The following is a 20331-nucleotide window of genomic DNA, read 5'->3' as shown; positions in this document are numbered from 1 at the left end:
TCATTCTATCGCTCGAAGTGGAGTCGAAAGAGATGAGTTTTCAGTCTGCGCCGGAAGGTGTGTAAGCTTCCTGCTGTCCTGATGTCAATGGGGAGCTCATTCCACCATTTTGGAGCCAGGAAAGCAAACCCACGTGTTTTTGCTGATGGGAACTTGGGTCCCCCTCGCAGCGAGGGTGCAGCGAGCCGTTTGGCTGATGCAGAGCGGAGTGCACGTGCTGGGGTGTACGGTTTAACCATGTCCTGGATGTAGGAAGGGCCAGATCCATTCGCATGGATGACAGTTCCCTCGGTGCTGGGATAGTCAACGATAATGCTCAATTGGTCTTTTATCAAGCAGAAAGGTCACAAATAATCAATTCTGGCTTCTCAAATGTGAGATCTGCTGCTTTTCTCTGAATGGTATTATTGTAAATGAAATATTTCTGACCTTTGGACTGTTGTTCGGAGAAAATAAGCATTTTTCCAGGTTTTATTAAATGTATTTCTCTCTGTTTTGGCTTTTTTCAATTTGGCGCATTTCCACTACACGGCCTCGCTCGGCCTCGCTCGGTATGGCTAGGCCTCATTAGGACTGGCTCACTTTATGGCGCATTTCCATTACAGTTTAGGAACTGGGGCAGTAACTATAGTAACGCAGTGTAGGCGGAGCCGTGACGTCATCTTCAATGAGAACCCCCAGAAAAACAACACAGCCGTTAGCTCTTAGCCCTCAGAGCTCAGAGCTCCTCATATCTGTTCAGAAACTAGACAAAAGTTAAACAAGTGCAAACTACAGACTGCCTGTGTCATGGAGAATACAGTCGCTGGTTTATTTATGTCTGTATAGGCTGTTGTTGTGAGTGTGGACGGTCGGAGCATATACAACGTTAGCTTAGCCGATCTCCATTCAGAAAACACGCATTTTAAACGGGTTTTTGACTGCCGTCTGTCTGCAGACTTGTCAAAGCATTAATTCATGGTTTTTACTAACCGGTATCAGTGTGTTGTTACTTCGGCATCACTTTGAAACGTGTATTACAATTAAACCACGGTCAAATATGTTCATCTTGTTGTAGTTGTAGCCCCCTTGCCAACGACTCTAGTTTAGCATACTCAACCTCGATTTTATGGGGCCAGAAAACTGTGAAATAGTACCCGCTAGCCGGTACTACGCTAAGTGGAAACGCAACCAAAAACGAGCCCCGCACGGCTCGGCACGCTTAAAGCGAACTCCGCGCTGTAGTGGAAATGCGCCATAAGTAACTTGGATTTGAGACACGAACGGTTTCTTTCACGTATTTCATCAGAGAGTGTTTCCTGCATTGCAAAAGCCCTAAAGAAGTGTGGGTTTTAATGCCTTGCTTCGAGGCTCTTTGGTAGAGATGGTAGATATGAGGTTTAAGAACGGATGGATGACAGTTCCCTCCCAGCTGGGATTACAACTTCCTGTTGATGAGACTAGTGTCCCAGTGTCATTGAAGCAGCTTAAAGAAGACAAATCATTTCACTCTGGTGAAGGTAGATGATTAGATGACCTCTGTCTCGCCTCGTATTGATTTCAGCTTTAATTGAATCCGGAGTTAATATAGTCTTTTCGTTTTGCTAGACCCAACAACACCTTTCTAAAGAGAAGAAATCCCTCTCATCTGATGTGTAATAAAACACAGCAACGAGAACTTTTAGAGAAGTTTGGGACGAGATATTGAACAAGATAGGAAATCAAGTTAGGCCGGTCAAACTGCATTAAGATGGTTAACATTAGTAAAATAAACGTGGATTTCATTACAAAATGTCCCTTTTTCCTCAGTAAGTCGCACATTGGTTGTACAATTTTAGGACGAAGAAGAAAACAGAAATAATGTGTGCATTAGAGCTATAAATTAATTGTGAAAAAAAACAAAGAATATTTTTCAATCCATATAAAGAATATTTAGAAAAGAAGAAATAGAAATAAATGATTCTCTGTTTCTTTGACCAGGTATAGGTTGCATTGAATTGATTAGACACCCTTTTTTGGGAACTATTAAGCACACATAAAACAAGTTGTTTTACTATGAGCCAATTACTTTTTTTTCGGTACAGGATAACAGTAAAATATAAGATATTTAAGAACACCTCCTCAATTAAAATCAAAACTTTGTTGCGTCCACTCGTGTTTCCTCAACGTCTAGAAAAACTCATCCTCAAATGAATCTCATGTCTCTCTGTATCAGCTGGATTTAACAGGCGACTTTGCTAACACACTCCCCATCTCCCGTTAATAAGGTGTTTATCCCGGTGATATGTTTGCAGCTTGTTGCACTGACCCAGAGGGGCAAAAAAATTATCAATTACTGCAGGTTTAAGCCTGTCTGAGAGAAGATTGCTCACACACTCCATCTCTTCCTCGCAGAGGTGGGAAGTATTGGAGTACAAATACTTTGTTACTGTACGTATGTACATTTTTCTGGTGTCAGTACTTTACTCCACTAATTATTTTACTGACGACTTTTTACTTTCATACATTTTGAACACAAATACCTGTACTTTCTACTTCTTACATGTTGAACTCAAATACCTGTACTTTCTACTTCTTACATGTTGAACTCAAATACCTGTACTTTCTACTTCTTACATGTTGAACTCAAATACCTGTACTTTCTACTTCTTACATGTTGAACTCAAATACCTGTACTTTCTACTTCTCACATGTTGAACTCACATACCTGTACTTTCTACTTCTTACATGTTGAACACAAATACCTGTACTTTCTACTTCTTACATGTTGAACTCAAATACCTGTACTTTCTACTTCTTACATGTTGAACTCAAATACCTGTACTTTCTACTTCTTACATGTTGAACTCAAATACCTGTACTTTCTACTTCTTACATGTTGAACTCAAATACCTGTACTTTCTACTTCTTACATGTTGAACTCAAATACCTGTACTTTCTACTTCTTACATGTTGAACTCAAATACCTGTACTTTCTACTTCTCACATGTTGAACTCACATACCTGTACTTTCTACTTCTTACATGTTGAACACAAATACCTGTACTTTTTACTTCTTACATGTTGAACCCAAATACCTGTACTTTCTACTTTTTACATTTTGAACACAAATACCTGTACTTTCTACTTCTCACATGTTGAACACAAATACCTGTACTTTCTACTTCTTACTTGTTGAACTCAAATACCTGTACTTTCTACTTCTTACATGTTGAACACAAATACCTGTACTTTCTACTTCTCACATGTTGAACACAAATACCTGTACTTTCTACTTCTTACTTGTTGAACTCAAATACCTGTACTTTCTACTTCTTACATGTTGAACTCAAATACCTGTACTTTCTACTTCTCACAAGTTGAACTCAAATACCTGTACTTTCTACTTCTTACATGTTGAACTCAAATACCTGTACTTTCTACTTCTTACATGTTGAACTCAAATACCTGTACTTTTTACTTCTTACATGTTGAACCCAAATACCTGTACTTTCTACTTTTTACATTTTGAACACAAATACCTGTACTTTCTACTTCTCACATGTTGAACACAAATACCTGTACTTTCTACTTCTTACTTGTTGAACTCAAATACCTGTACTTTCTACTTCTTACATGTTGAACACAAATACCTGTACTTTCTACTTCTCACATGTTGAACACAAATACCTGTACTTTCTACTTCTTACATGTTGAACACAAATACCTGTACTTTCTACTTCTTACATGTTGAACTCAAATACCTGTACTTTCTACTTCTTACATGTTGAACACAAATACCTGTACTTTCTACTTCTTACATGTTGAACTCAAATACCTGTACTTTCTACTTCTCACAAGTTGAACTCAAATACCTGTACTTTCTACTTCTTACATGTTGAACACAAATACCTGTACTTTCTACTTCTTACATGTTGAACTCAAATACCTGTACTTTCTACTTCTCACATGTTGAACTCAAATACTTGTACTTTCTACTTCTCTCATTTCCCAAACAGCTGGTTCCTTTAGTCTGAATGTGTGTTGGTGCGTGATCATTATTCTTTAGAGTCATTGCGTGCCTATTGGTTGGAACACGATCCGTGTATCCATCACTTCCTGGTCTTCTCTAAAGAAGAGGGACCAATGGAAACGTTGTCATGTTGCCGTTGGTCAGCATGGAAACATTCATTAGCTAACAATGACATTATGGTTCTATTAATATAAAGGGAGGTCAGGTACTCTTTAAAGCAGCTGCTAGTGATGGGTACTTTTTACTGAAGCACACTTCAAAGCCTCTTTACTTTCACTTGAGTAAAGAAGTTTAGTCAGTACTTCTACTTTCACCAGAGTATTTTGAAACACGAGTATCTGTACTTCTACTTGAGTAAAGAATGTCTCTTCTTCCTCGTCTTCTAGCCGGCGACCAAACAGCTCTATGACGATGAGACCTCCTCCTCGGTGTTTGGACTGAGGTCCGTCACCGACCCGTCTCCCTCTCCGTCTCCGTCGCCCTGCGGCTCGGATCGCCCCCCGCCGGGTTGGAGCGGCAACACCTCCGCCATCACGGGGCCTCCCGTCGCTGACAAGCCACGCTGGCCGCCGGGGAGACGGCCGCCGGGGCAGTTCATAGCGCTCGACGTCACAGGTACGCTAAAACTAAAAAGGATAGGGGTTCAGGGTTAGGGTTAGGGTTGGGTTTACGGTTGGGTTTAGGGTTCAGGGTGCAGAACTGTTTTCTCTGGCCTAAAGACCTGTGGGTGAAGTGATGTGTAGCTTGGATAATTGTGTGCGTCGTGGACTCCACCAGTCAATGAATGTGTGTTGTGGAGAACCGAGAAGTTCTCGATCAGGTTTACACTGAAACTAAAGGGAGTTAGTATTCATCCGTTCGCACGCATTCACAGGGAGGCAGAGGCTGGTATACTAGCTGCATGTGAGAATGAAATACACAGAAGTCGCCATTGAAAGCAACTTGGGGTTTAGTATCTCGCCCAAGGACAAGTCGACAGGTCGACTGCAGGGACTTTTATCAGAGTCGGGCATCACATCGGGCGTCGCTTCATTTAGATCGAAGCTGAAAATCATTCTCTTCCCAAAACGAATTGTCAACATCACCTTAAAGAAGACCTTGGTTTTGTTTGTGTTGAAGGGCACATTTAGAAGAGGCTCCCTTTTCTTTGAGTTGATGGATGTATTGTGAAAGGCCTATTTTACAGTTTCCACCGCTATGTTTCAAACAAGCCTGCAGGATGTTTCTATAGATCCAAAGTGATGGCGGTCGTAGAAGATTCAGGACACAATACCTTTGGATAGCAAAATACTTCGTAATTCTTGCCTTTGAAGTCTTTGGACTGGCACGGCTACGGTATCTTCAGGACTTCATGAATATTTCATCTTGTTGACCAGTCTGATCCTGAGAATGTAGTAGAAGGGTTTGCTGTATTTAAAAGGGTTCCTGTAAACACCGGCGATTGGCGTTCAGCTTCGATTTGTAGTAATTATCCATTCAAAGAACAGGATTCTTGTTGAGGATGATTAACAGCAATGCTCAATCGATCAGCTGTATTTGGATACTGGATGAAATGTATTTGTATTGCCGGCAGCGGTTTGTTGCTGTAAAAGGAAAACATGGCTGACTTTGTTCCACACACTTAATACCTCGGAGTGAAAATATGATTCACACCTTCTGTGTTATTCTCTAATGGTTCGGTCCTTCCTGTGACACGTGTTGAAGTGAGAGGAGTGGGAAATCAGACCGAAAGGAACCAAACAATTCATTTCAATTTTGGTAGTGCTAATTCAGAAACTTTAGTATTATATCATCTCCTTTTTTCTTACTTAGAGACTTAACAAAATGAATAACAATTTTCAACAGATTCACACGTTTTGTAAATGTATTATTAACATTATTATCATTTTATTATTATTATTATTATAAATCCACCAAAAATCAGTTTTGACCCCTTTGTTGCTGAAACAATTTGAAAATAAATGCCAGAAGTCTTACCTCACAGGTTACATTGGATGATATGTAGACGTGCAATTGACACACACACACACACACACACACACACACGCGCGCGCGCGCACGCACACACACACACTTGACACTTGACTTTAAGGGAGAAAATGTTACAGAAACAAGATTTGACGTTGAGAACATTTTCTTGTCACGATCACATTCAGTATTGCCCTCGCTCATCTCTGCAGTCAGCATTGCTTTGTGTGTATGTGTGTGTGTGTGAGTGTGTGTGTGTGTGTGTGTGAGAGAGAGTGTGTGTGTGTTGTCAGAGCTGTTAGTATGCTGCGGTCGTCCTCGGCAGCATCGTTCTGACACTCCTGCTTCCACTCGTCTCATCCAAACCTCCTCCTTGTGTGTGTGTGTGTGTGTGTGTGTGTGTGTGTGTGTGTGTGTGTGTGTGTGTGTGTGTGTGTGTGTGTGTGTGTGTGTGTGTGTGTGTGTGTGTGTGTGTGTGTGTGTGTGTGTGTGTGTGTGTGTGTGTGTGTGTGTGTGTGTGTGTGTGTGTGTGTGTGTGTGTGGTGTGTGTGTGTGTGTGTGGTGTGGTGTGTGTGTGTGTGTGTGTGTGTGTGTGTGGTGTGTGTGTGTGTGTGTGTGTGTGTGTGTGTGTGTGTGTGTGTGTGTGTGTGTGTGTGTGTGTGTGTGTGTGTGTGTGTGTGTGTGTGTGTGTGTGTGAGAATGTGTTTTTGGCATAGCAACTGCTTCGTCACTCGGTGCCTCTCCCCCCCTTCTCACTCTTTTGCATCTATGGTTAAATATCTCCCTCCCTGTCCGTCTCCCCCTTCTCTCCCACTGTGTGGTAGAGTATAAGGTCAGGTATAATGATGCATGCCTGTGGCGCTGCACTTGGTGGGAACTCACCTCCTTCTGAGCGGGAGGGAGAGGCCCAAGGGCGCCGCCAGGGATTTTGGGCCCCATGAAAATATATCACATTTATTTCTTAATGTTATAAAATAGTTTGGGCCCCTGTCAGTCACGGGCCCTTAGAATCGTCCTAACTTTTCACCCCCTTACGGCGCCCCTGGGAGAGCCACAAAGGATTGAGAAGGATAAAGGAACCCAGAGAGATTTAGAGAAGAGTAGTTTGAGGACAATACTTACTCCAATTAGCAATTTGAGAAGTGAAACTTGAGTTGTGTGAGGCCAGTTAACAAGCAGGAGAGGACTCTTTAAAGTGGAGACACTACATACTGATATACACCTGAACATCAGCAGGAGAGGACTCTTTAAAGTAGAGACACTACATACTGATATACACCTGAACATCAGCAGGAGAGCACTCTTTAAAGTAGAGACACTACATACTGATATACACCTGAACATCAGCAGGAGAGGACTCTTTAAAGTAGAGACACTACATACTGATATACACCTGAACATCAGCAGGAGAGGACTCTTTAAAGTAGAGACGCTACATACTGATATACACCTGAGCATCAGCAGGAGAGGACTCTTTAAAGTAGAGACGCTACATACTGATATACACCTGAACATCAGCAGGAGAGGACTCTTTAAAGTAGAGACACTACATACTGATATACACCTGAACATCAGCAGGAGAGCACTCTTTAAAGTAGAGACACTACATACTGATATACACCTGAACATCAGCAGGAGAGGACTCTTTAAAGTAGAGACACTACATACTGATATACACCTGAACATCAGCAGGAGAGGACTCTTTAAAGTAGAGACACTACATACTGATATACACCTGAACATCAGCAGGAGAGGACTCTTTAAAGTAGAGACACTACATACTGATATACACCTGAACATCAGCAGGAGAGGACTCTTTAAACTAGAGACACTACATACTGATATACACCTGAACATCAGCAGGAGAGGACTCTTTGAAGTAGAGACACTACATACTGATATACACCTGAACATCAGCAGGAGAGGACTCTTTAAAGTAGAGACACTACATACTGATATACACCTGAACATCAGCAGGAGAGGACTCTTTAAAGTAGAGACACTACATACTGATATACACCTGAACATCAGCAGGAGAGGACTCTTTAAAGTAGAGACACCACATACTGATATACACCTGAACATCAGCAGGAGAGGACTCTTTAAAGTAGAGACACTACATACTGATATACACCTGAACATCAGCAGGAGAGGACTCTTTAAAGTAGAGACACTACATACTGATACACACCTGAACATCAGCAGGAGAGGACTCTTTAAAGTAGAGACACTACACACTGATGTACACCTGAACATCAGCAGGAGAGGACTCTTTAAAGTAGAGACACTACATACTGATATACACCTGAACATCAGCAGGAGAGGACTCTTTAAAGTAGAGACACTACATACTGATATACACCTGAACATCAGCAGGAGAGGGCCCTTTAAAGTAGAGACACTACATACTGATATACACCTGAACATCAGCAGGAGAGGACTCTTTAAAGTAGAGACACTACATACTGATAAACACCTGAACATCAGCAGGAGAGGACTCTTTAAAGTAGAGACACTACATACTGATATACACCTGAACATCAGCAGGAGAGGACTCTTTAAAGTAGAGACACTACATAGTGATATACACCTGAACATCAGCAGGAGAGGACTCTTTAAAGTAGAGACACTACATACTGATATACACCTGAGCATCAGCAGGAGAGGACTCTTTAAAGTAGAGACACTACATACTGATATACACCTGAACATCAGCAGGAGAGGACTCTTTAAAGTAGAGACACTACATACTGATATACACCTGAACATCAGCAGGAGAGGACTCTTTAAAGTAGAGACACTACATACTGATATACACCTGAACATCAGCAGGAGAGGACTCTTTAAAGTAGAGACACTACATACTGATATACACCTGAACATCAGCAGGAGAGGACTCTTTAAAGTAGAGACACTACATATTGATATACACCTGAACATCAGCAGGAGAGAACTCTTTAAAGTAGAGACACTACATACTGATACACACCTGAACATCAGCAGGAGAGGACTCTTTAAAGTAGAGACACTACATACTGATACACACCTGAACATCAGCAGGAGAGGACTCTTTAAAGTAGAGACACTACATACTGATATACACCTGAACATCAGCAGGAGAGGACTCTTTAAAGTAGAGACACTACATACTGATCTCATTGGTTGTTGGTGTATTCTGTCTCGTCTCATTGAGGAAAACTTACGTCACTGAGTCGTTACAGGAGACATATTTTAGACGGCATCCGATTTGACTCACAATAAAACAAAGCTGATGGCTTTAATGGACCCTGAGCGAATGATGCAGCTGGTTGAGCGAGTGCGCTGCATGTCATCGAGGTTATCAAGTGGGTACCTGCTGCCTGCGATGACTCATTGGATTATGGACTGCTGTGTCAAGTCCTCAGAAGGACGCGAAGTACAATAGAACAGCCGGTTTATCCGCACCATTTACTCCGGATCACTCGTGGCACATAACCACGTAGGTTAAGGAAGCAGAAATAAGAAAGTAGCTGTTGTCACTTCAATGTTCTCGTTGTCGTCTTCTGTGACATGTACTCGTTCGGCTGAGATGACCTCGTTCGGTTGACAAAACCCTCCTGATTTAAACTCGAGTCAGCGTTGTAGGTAAAAGGAAATCCAGACATCATGACGAATAATGTCAGTAAATGCCCCCCCCTGCCACAAAACATCATTTTGGATCTCTTTTGTTGGTGCATTAACATTTAGTCTTCAACAACCTGGCCGATTTTAAAAGCCTTGACTCGGGTAGTGAGGACCATGGCGCTCACATGTAGTATCGTGAACAGATTTCTCTGTGTTCAAGCCGTTCATTAGGCAACATTGTCTTCAGGAGTTGTGGCATGTTATTGACCGTGACATAAGAAGAATTAGGAAAATGCTGAAGGGGATTTTATTGTTGTTCAAAAGGAAAAGCAGCACGTAATGTTCGCAAGACGAAGATGTTGCACGAGACACACGTGGTCAAAATATACATAATGATACGTGTAGGAGGCAATTATCTCTATTATTTTAGATCGCTAACATTTGTATTTAATTATCACTTCCGTCCGTGTTTGTCACATGCGTCTCGTTTATTGGTATTTAGTCCTCCTGTTAGATGACACAGAGCTAGTTCAGACATTTCCTCTTGACCGGTTGGTCCTCTTTAAGTTAAGTTCTTTAGTTTAAGGGGGCAGGCTCTGGAACGACCTGCCCCCCTCATGTTAAATTGTCGCCCACTCTTGAAGCTTTTAAGTCCCGCCTAAAAACCCACCTCTTTTCCCTCGCTTACCAGCCAGTCAGTCTGAGCTGTGTCATACCTGTTTGTATGCTTTCACTGTCTGTCCATAGCCTTTATGTGCCTTGTATTTATTCTTATGTGTGCTTTTTTTATCTATTCGTGTAATATTATATTTTATTATAATGTTATGTTCATTGTGAAGCACTTTGGCAAACCCTCTGTCTTTAAACTGTGCTATATAAATAAAGTGGATTGGATTTGTTGTTTATTTGAGTCATTCAACATCGATAATCTACAACTTCAGTACGGACTCTTTCAATGTAAACGTGTCAAAGTGATGAGCCCACTTTAGCTTCTAGCGACTGTTCATTGGGAGTTTTGTCGCTACAGACGCATCTAATATTAAATCTCCCATTTGCACATCATGGCTTAAAATGCATGACATACGACTTGTTTTTCAAATGCAGTTACTATACGTTTTAGTCCATATCGTACACAAATAAATGTTAACCTTTGTAAAACAATCTTGGTGTATTGAGTTCAATAAAAAAAGGAAATCATATTAGTGCACCCGACTGACTTCAAATCAAGTGATGCCCACGGAATCAAATCCCTTTCCGCACATCTCGGTCTCTCCGGAGTCATAATCGAATACTTTATTGCCAAGTCAACAACATGATGGGATTAAGCGTCTTATTGAATGTACTGCGTGTCAGGTAAAATGACTCTCCCCTCGCTCTGTTTCTCCTCCAGGTGAAGGGAGAGGAGGGAAGTTCCACGGTGTCGACCTCCTCCAGCACTCGCCCTCCCCCTCTCCAGGAGACCCTTACCCCCTCCAGCCCCGCTCCCTGGAGCCCGTCACGGACACTTTCCAGCAGAACCTCCCATTGAGGAAGACCCTCTCTGACCTCGACACAACCTCACCTGCAGGTATGTGTGTGACTGGAAAATACAGAATGTACTCTTCCAATATCAGAGTACACATGACAACAAAGGCCCGTCACTCCACACTCTCGTCTTGCCTGTTTTATGCTTTTATGCTGCTGTATTGCCTCGTCGGTTAGATTAAATTGTGTTCCGTTTTTGTTTTAGCTGTTTTAACTTTTAAATGCACTGTAAGGCGACCTTGGGTGTCCTGAAAGGCGCCTCGAAATAAAATGTATTATTATTATTATTACGTAGCTGTGTACATGATTACGTAGAAGAGCATCAGGACCAGTGGCGGCGCTAGGGGGTGGCTACTTGGGCTCAAACTCCGGATGTTTTCTGAAAAGCCCCGAATGTTTGACTTAAAACGTTTTTATTTATTTTTAAAACGTCTCGTGAATATTGTGCAGTACTGGAGTCCAACAGAGAGGCAGCAGCTGCGGGACAGTAGCCTGCGTACTGCGTAGCCTTCCCTGCCCTGAAGAAGAAGAAGTGATCCTTCCTGATCAGTGCCTGACGAGTTAAAGCTAAAGTTATGGATATTAGAAAGTCATTTTCATCAAATCAAGCTGCTGCAGCAGTATCAGCAGCTGACAACAATGACATCACCAGCAGTGATGAAATGGATGATGTTTCAGGTTGTTGTCCGCTTTAAGGTGGTGGTAAATGTGTGCTGTCGCAGCAACAACAACAACAACAACAACATCCCCATTTCATTCCCCATCTGGGCTAAGCCCCGGATCTCCGACAATCCTAAATCCGCCCCTGATCAGGACTGTTTGAGGCATATGATAGCTATGTGATTAACATGATGATTCAGCCTCTATGGAGATAGACAAATGTTATATTGAGAAAAAAGTCAGAATTTTGAGAAATGCTTTTGAGATTTCGAAAAAAGCCAAAAACATTTTATTTTTTTTCAGAATTTTGAGATTTTCAGAAAAAGTCAGAATTTTGTAGGATGTATGATTTCCTACAAGAACCGGTAGTCCTCCATCTTGTGACGGTGTAACTCCCTCTCTTGGATATCAGCATGTGAAGGACACTGCTCAGGAACTAGTTGATGCTCTGTATGTGATGACTACTTCCATTCTGGAGAGGATCACTCGACCAACAACCAATCACATGAATCTCCCGCCCCTGACACACAAGCACGCGGTTTGATTGGCTAGAGCTTGTACTGGCATATGATTCGATTGGCTGACGCTTCAAAAGTTGAACATTGCTCAACTTTTGCAGCGAGCCACGCCAGCAAAGCTCCGCGTCGCTTCCCACAATGCAGTTCGGCGAAAAGTGACGTCACCCCATTCAAAGTGAATGGTGAGGCTTTCAACGCACGCCGCCGTGTGGACGGGCCGTGATATTTGTCTAACAGTGACGATGAAGAAAAGATCCTTGTCCGATGTTTTACCTTTCCTTTATTCCATTATTCCTGATCTCGTTACTATTACATTTAGCGGACGCTTTTATCCAAATCAACGTACAATAAGTGCAATAAACCTTAACGACTCAAACTAAGGACAACGAGAAAAGTGCTCCGGTCAAACAGGCAAACTCTTACTTTGCTACTTTATGTACTTGTTGGCAAGGTTACAAGCGAAACGAACGGAAGATGTCACAATAAAAGAAACTACTAACCCAGATTTCTACTGAAACTTTGGAAACCCCAGATTTAACTGGACGAGGTTTTCTCTGGTTCAGGAAGCCTTGTATCATTTGATCCCTTGGGAGGATGGAGAGATGGGACGATTACATATGTTTGTATATATATGCTCTTGGCGAGTCATGTTTTAATTGACACACGTGAAAAGTCTGAAGATGTTATTTCAGATAAAATAGTTTTTGTACCTCCATTTTTCTCTGTTTCGGTGTCAAATCCGATGACTTAAGCTTTGTGACATTAATCTGGGCTTGATATGATATACTTTATTAATCCCTCGTGGGGAAATTGTTTCTCTGCATCCCATCCTAGTGTTAGGAGCAGTGGGCTGCCATTTTGAACGGCGCCCGGGGAGCAGTGTGGGGAACGGTGCCTTGCTCAGGGACACCTCGGTAGCACTTGGTCTTGCCGGGACTTGAACTGGTGACCTTCCAGTTGCCAAGCCAAGTCCCTTTCGACTTCACCACCACCGGCAGGAGAACATCTTAATAATGTTCTCATCCTGCTTTTAACCCACCACATAGTTGCTACACCAAAGAACACCACGGATAATAATATTGTATTATTCATTTCTTTCCCCCTGCATGTACTCGACTCTGTTTTGCCGAGTAAAGGATTGTGTTGCCAGCAGCCAGGATCGTTCAGGCCTGATTGACTCATTCAAAGCAACATCGATACTTAATCGCAGGGTATATCGGAGTCCTCACTCAGTCAATGGCAAACATCTCAGTGTGTATAACTAATGCAGGAAGGCGCATAGGATAATTGATCTTTATAATATACTATACATAGCAGCACATCTCAAAATAGGTGGGTGGCAACCTTCACATCTTGTTGTAAACATTTGCTAATTTATCCTGAAGGTTTATTGTCACTTTCTTTTAAAGACTTGAGCAGTGTGCACGTCTTTCAGATTGAAACGAGTTGGCAACAAGAGTGTGTTGAATATCTAAAGGACTTGAATGCATTGCTGTTGAAGTAAGCAAGGAAGTGGACGATAGGTAGAAGCTGCCAAGTATATCTTCATGTCCCCATATATTCAGTTGTATTAAAGGTCCCCTATTATACTGTCTTTCATCAATATATTACAGCTCTCAGATATATACAGAACATGTATCTGAAGTGTTTGGCTCCATCAGAAACAGATCATTGCAGCATTACCCATAATCCCTTCTGTTTCAGCCCTGTTTCCAAAGTGCTGATTCTCTGTCTGTTACTTTAGATGAAAATCAGGAGCCCCTCCCCACGCCCCTCTGAGAGACATTTGGTTACAAAGAACTCAATGGTGCTCTAGAGGAGATTCAGGTGATAAGGGGGGGGGGTTACCATGGTTACTGATTGGCTAATGGTTACCAAGCCAACACATCGTTATGACAGGTTTTTATAGAAATGGATCAAAAAGAGAGAGAATCTTTGTTCCTGAAACTTTCAGAGTCTCTTTCCACAGAGGGGACACATGTTGATGTAGAAGAGACATGAAGAAGAGGGGACACATGTTGATGTAGAAGAGACATGAAGAAGAGGGGACACATGTTGATGTAGAAGAGACATGAAGAAGAGGGGACACATGTTGATGTAGAAGAGACATGAAGAAGAGGGGACACATGTTGATGTAGAAGAGACATGAAGAAGAGGGGACACATGTTGATGTAGAAGAGACACGGAGAAGAGGGGACACATGTTGATGTAGAAGAGACACGGAGAAGAGGGGACACATGTTGATGTAGAAGAGACACGGAGAAGAGGGGACACATGTTGATGTAGAAGAGACATGGAGAAGAGGGGACACATGTTGATGTAGAAGAGACATGGAGAAGAGGGGACACATGTTGATGTAGAAGAGACACGGAGAAGAGGGGACACATGTTGATGTAGAAGAGACACGGAAGAAGAGGGGACACATGTTGATGTAGAAGAGACATGGAGAAGAGGAGGACACATGTTGATGTAGAAGAGACATGAAGAAGAGAGGACACATGTTGATGTAGAAGAGACATGAAGAAGAGGGGACACATGTTGATGTAGAAGAGACATGAAGAAGAGGGGACACATGTTGATGTAGAAGAGACATGAAGAAGAGGGGACACATGTTGATGTAGAAGATACATGAAGAAGAGGGGACACATGTTGATGTAGAAGAGACACGGAGAAGAGGGGACACATGTTGATGTAGAAGAGACATGGAGAAGAGGGGACACATGTTGATGTAGAAGAGACATGGAGAAGAGGGGACACATGTTGATGTAGAAGAGACATGAAGAAGAGAGGACACATGTTGATGTAGAAGAGACACGAAGAAGAGGGGACACATGTTGATGTAGAAGAGACAATGAAGAAGAGGGGACACATGTTGATGTAGAAGAGACATGAAGAAGAGGGGACACATGTTGATGTAGAAGAGACATGGAGAAGAGGGGACACATGTTGATGTAGAAGAGACATGGAGAAGAGGGGACACATGTTGATGTAGAAGAGACATGAAGAAGAGGGGACACATGTTGATGTAGAAGAGACATGAAGAAGAGGGGACACATGTTGATGTAGAAGAGACAAGAAGAAGAGGGGACACATGTTGATGTAGAAGATACATGAAGAAGAGGGGACACATGTTGATGTAGAAGAGACAAGAAGAAGAGGGGACACATGTTGATGTAGAAGAGACATGAAGAAGAGGGGACACATGTTGATGTAGAAGAGACATGGAGAAGAGGGGACACATGTTGATGTAGAAGAGACATGAAGAAGAGGGGACACATGTTGATGTAGAAGAGACATGAAGAAGAGGGGACACATGTTGATGTAGAAGAGACATGGAGAAGAGGGGACACATGTTGATGTAGAAGAGACATGGAGAAGAGGGGACACATGTTGATGTAGAAGAGACATGAAGAAGAGGGGACACATGTTGATGTAGAAGATGTGGATTTTGCATGACTTTTAATTCTATGTCCTCCACAGATAGCGCTTTGGAGCAACGCGCCGCGGACCAACTTCTCCCAGGAACTATGGACCACTCCGGGCTCCTGTGCTCAAACACACCGTCCGCTTCCTGGAACGGACCTAAGGGCTCCACCTTTTCTCCCGGAGCGTGGAACGAGCCTTACAATTACACCGTGAACAAAGGCCCAGCCGTCCCGCCGAAACAGCACAGCGTCATCGCATCGTCGGGGGGGAGGTCGCAGGACGGCGTGATGTTCGTGAATTCAGGACAATCGGGCGGGGGCTTACATTCCAGTTCATTCTCGTCCGTGACGATGCCTTCTGGGAGAGGAGGAGGGAATAACATGCCGGGGGTTTCACTGGCGGCGGCGACGATGGGGAAGCGAAGCGAGACTGAAGGTGCGGCGGCGGATGGAGGAAGAGGAGGAGGGGGAGGAGTTTGGGAGGGAGCAAGAGGACGAGAGAGGTCGGCACGTTCAATAGCAGCGGCAAACGCATTCAAGTTTCGTGAGCGTTCCCTTTCCACGCCCACAGATTCGGATTCTTTCTGCTTTTCAGAAGTCGGTTTGGGACAGCCGGACGGGAGCGTCTTGCCGACAGGGAATGGGAATGCCATGGGAATAACAGACCACCAACAACAGCATCACCACTTCCTGGGTTTGGGGGAGAACTATGCGCTCAGATACCCCAGAGGCAGCTCCGAGGACAGCACCAGTACCACGGACACAATCTCCGTCACGGCTTCAGACTACAGCGCCGACGGTCGCTTGCGCCTACGCTCCCGCTCCATCTCGCTTAAGAAATCCAAGCGCAAGCCACCGCCCCCTGTGAGGAGCGTCTCTCTAATGAAGAACCTTGGACAAGCGGAGGGGAGAATCCACCACGAAGGCGGACTTTACCGGGATGGCCGGCCAAAGAGCCTGCACATCCCCAGGGATCTTTTCCCGGACTTTCAGCCAGATTTCCTACTGCCCAGTTCGTCCTGCTCTTCTAAACCAATGGTTGTTGAGCGGGATATTGGCCACGGAGGCGCTGATGGACCTCCAAGTCTGGAAGTCCAAGCACCAGAGAGGGAGGGAGATACAGAATTGACCTTCCCCACTCACTGGCAGCTGGGCGACTGGAAGAATGACCCTTACAGGTAGGAAATACAACAATACTTAAGTAAATGGACTGTACTTATATAGCGATTTATCCCGTCTTTAGGACCCCTCAAAGCACTTTACATACTACATGTCATTCATCCATTCATACAGAGCAGTGCACCTTACTCTAGGACCTAACATTCACACACCGCTGGCCATCGGGAGCAACTCAGGGTTAAGTATCTCGCCCAAGGATACATCGACATGTTGGCTGCACAGGCTGGGATCGAACCCACAGCCTTCTGGTTGAAAGACGACCGCACTCCCTCGCAGCCACAGTCGCCCGCACTTAAGTTTAGCAGTTTATTTGCCCGATCCAGACGGTCTTCCCGGTTATTGGACCTTCAGTATTCTCTAAGTTTTAATGCTAGTATTCTCTTTCTCCTTTCAGGTCTCTTTCAGGCTCGAGCACAGCAACCGGTACCACAGTGATTGAATGTATGAAAGTCAGAGGTAGTTCGGAGTCCCTGCTTGCTTCTCCCTCGACCTCCAGAGCAACATCGCCCTCACAACTCTCCATGGAAACTGACATCAAAGCATTCTCGCCCTTCAAACCCCCAGGACTTATGTCGCCATCAAGTGGCTATTCCAGCCAATCAGAGACTCCCACCCCTACTATTCCGCTCAGTCACATGGCAGGTCACGGGACATTAGGGTGTAAGTTGCGTCCGAAGATCCCGGAGAGGAAATCATCTCTTCCGTCGCCCAAGGACCCGTCTGCAAGGTCTAGATTGTCCTTTGAGATGCCTGGGAATGCACATCTAGAGCTGTCATCAATCAGGCCAAAGCCAAAGGCCAGCAGAAGACATTCGGACACCTCGACTGCAGCGAAACCCGGAAAAACCAGCTCCTCACAAGCCTTGCCTGTTGTTACCCAGAATGAGCTAAAGACTATTCGACTGCGCTCTGTCTCTCGTGGTGACTTGGAGGACTGCCCTGATGGGGCGTCCGACACCATAGAAGAAGAACAGCATGGCCGTGACTTAGGGGAAGACCCCAGCCCGCCACCCACCCTACCGAAACCCAAACCCCCTGTCGCTGTCAAGCCCCCGTTGCCAAAACGGCCCATAAACCTACTCTTTAAGTCTTCTTCTCCTTGTTCCACTTCCCCCCAAGCTCTCGAATCACCTCCTGGCTCACCTGTGGATCGGCCTGTTCCCCTAGGCAACATCTACAAAGTCATGAGAAAACCCAAACCCAAAAGACCTTCACCACAAGCAACAAGTCCCTCTGTTCCACCAGATTATTCCACTTATGAACATTCATTCCTGCCCCAGTCCCTCTATGACCTCCCTCCTCTTCCAGACCCCCAGCCTCTTCTGGAAGACCCGGCGATGGAGCCAGATTTCGATGTTTACCCAGAGATTCGTCCCGGTCCTGGGGACGGAGGCTCACTCCCGTCTCACTGCAGTAACGAGGAGGGCCCAGAGCTCCAGGACAAGAGCAAGACCCTCCCTTCAAGAATGACAATCTCCTGTCTGTCAGAGCTGTCGGACAAAAAGAAACCCAAGGTGAGGAAGACATCTCTCAGAAAATGCTTTACTATTCAAGATTCAAGGCTTTATTGTGCACGTTAGCTACGGTGTAGATATGGCAATGAAAGACTTAAGTCACAGGCTCATCCAACAGTGCAACATGAATATATATATAGGACATACAACAAATAAAACTGTTACATGTGCAAGTAAATACAAATAAAAGAGTCTATATACAAGTAAAGGAAATATGATATATGTGACCCGCTCTATCGAAATCAGTCGGATGTCGCAACGGCTCATTTCAAAATCAACTTGGATTTGCGTAAAAAAATAGTTGTTCGGGTGTTTTGTTTGATTTTAAACAAACAAAGTCTTGGCTTTCAGAATATGAAACTTTTATTTCCAAAATCACACGATAAATACATTTTTGAAGCTTGTAAAGGGACGAAGACACCTCTCGCTCGCCACTCTGCTGTTCCGCAGCGCCGCCCCCCCTCCCTCCGGCTGACATTATGAATGAAGGCGTATAGTCATCATAGATAACACGGCAGGGTCCGTTACAGTTTGTTTTCATCTGATTTAAATTAAACAAAGTCTTGGCTTTCAGAATATTAAACTTGTTTCGGCAAATTCAGATGATAAATACAACGTTGAAGCTTCGGCATAATTACAAGCGTAGAACGGAGTAGCTTCACGTCACAGCAGGCACAACAACAGCCGGTGTTTCTCGTGAGTGTTTTCCCCGGGAAACAAACAATACATACAAATGCAAAAATACACAAACACACACACACGTATACACACACATTCGAGAGCTTCCCCCAGACCAGTAATCAAAACGAAAGTATCTTCCCTCCGTAGTATTTTGATCATTTGCTAACAACCAATCAGATCGATGGATTCCAGAGAAGAGGAAACTTTGAAGGCCTTTTTCTCAAAACGATGACTCGGTGACAGTCGTTATATAATGTGACATATGTTGCTTAATATTTGGAGTACAGCAACAATCCTGATATCATTAGAAAGCTAGGAATCTCCTCTTTCCAGCAGTGTATACAACTCAAAATGTGTCTTCGGGTCAATGCGACTGATTTCGACGGAGCAGGTCACATATAGATAAATAATTAGCATGATGCTAACGGATGAATGTTTATGGATGTTCTTTACAGAGTGCAGGTGTTTAATAGTCTTATGGCCTGTGGAATAAAACTGTCCCTGAGTCTGGTGGTTTTACTGCTGACAGAACAGTTTGTGGCTGGGGGTCTTTTGTAATCCTTTGGAGTGTCCTTGTGGTCAATGTCATTCAGATGAACTTATTTCGTTCCTTTCCAGGTTCCCCCTCCAGTCCCGAAGAAGCCGAATGTCCTTCTTCTTCCCTCAACGGTCCATTCCTCGACCAATGGGAGCACGGACCGTCAGACCCCTCAGGCCGAGAGTCCCGTGGGTCTTCGCTCTCCCGTAGGAACGTTCTCCCCGGAAGAGTTTCCCAGTTCTCCTAGTGTTCTCGATATGCTAGAACAAGATGAGAACCACTTAGGAACCGACGAGGAGAGTTCAAAGGAGTCATCGCTTCATTCGTCTCTGCAGGACTCCTCCCTCACAGAGCTAGGAGGGAAGATGGCCAGCACTGAGATTGGAGCAGGTAACTTTTTTGAGAAATATCTGCATTCTAGCGTCACGGTTTATCAAGAGATGAAGTCGTAGTTTAATATTCTGCATTATGCATGACTCAACCGTATATTAAAGATGAAGCCGATCAGATAAAGCTGAAGAACGTCTGTTTTGAGAAGCATTTGGCTTGAAAAACGACTGTTGCTCGGGTAGAACCGCATTGCAGTCAGCTTGCAATCACAGCATTTAAAACGGATTACAAATTGAAGTATGAGGATCAGCATGTCCATAACCTAATCATGCTAATCAGATGCGGTGCGTCCCAAACCTCCACATTGCGTCCAAAGCTTTCGTTTGTCAAAGCGTTTTCA

At 43.8% G+C, this 20331-nt stretch overlaps 1 protein-coding gene across 1 annotated transcript in view; it reads left to right on the top strand.

Moving 5' to 3' along the window:
* Positions 1-20331, top strand: part of nhsl2 (NHS-like 2) — a 48851-nt gene that overhangs the window by 5953 nt on the left and 22567 nt on the right. The window contains exons 3-7 of the mRNA XM_071206630.1: positions 4378-4606; positions 10953-11129; positions 15745-16867; positions 17263-18382; positions 19682-19991. Of these exons, the coding sequence (XP_071062731.1) occupies positions 4378-4606; positions 10953-11129; positions 15745-16867; positions 17263-18382; positions 19682-19991 (2959 nt within the window). The remainder of the gene's footprint in view (positions 1-4377; positions 4607-10952; positions 11130-15744; positions 16868-17262; positions 18383-19681; positions 19992-20331) is intronic.

Source organism: Pseudochaenichthys georgianus, chromosome 18 (assembly GCF_902827115.2).
Source record: "Pseudochaenichthys georgianus chromosome 18, fPseGeo1.2, whole genome shotgun sequence".
NCBI lineage: Eukaryota > Metazoa > Chordata > Actinopteri > Perciformes > Channichthyidae > Pseudochaenichthys > Pseudochaenichthys georgianus.
Note: the sequence above shows the minus strand (reverse complement) of the source record. Positions and strands in the feature narration are given on the sequence as shown.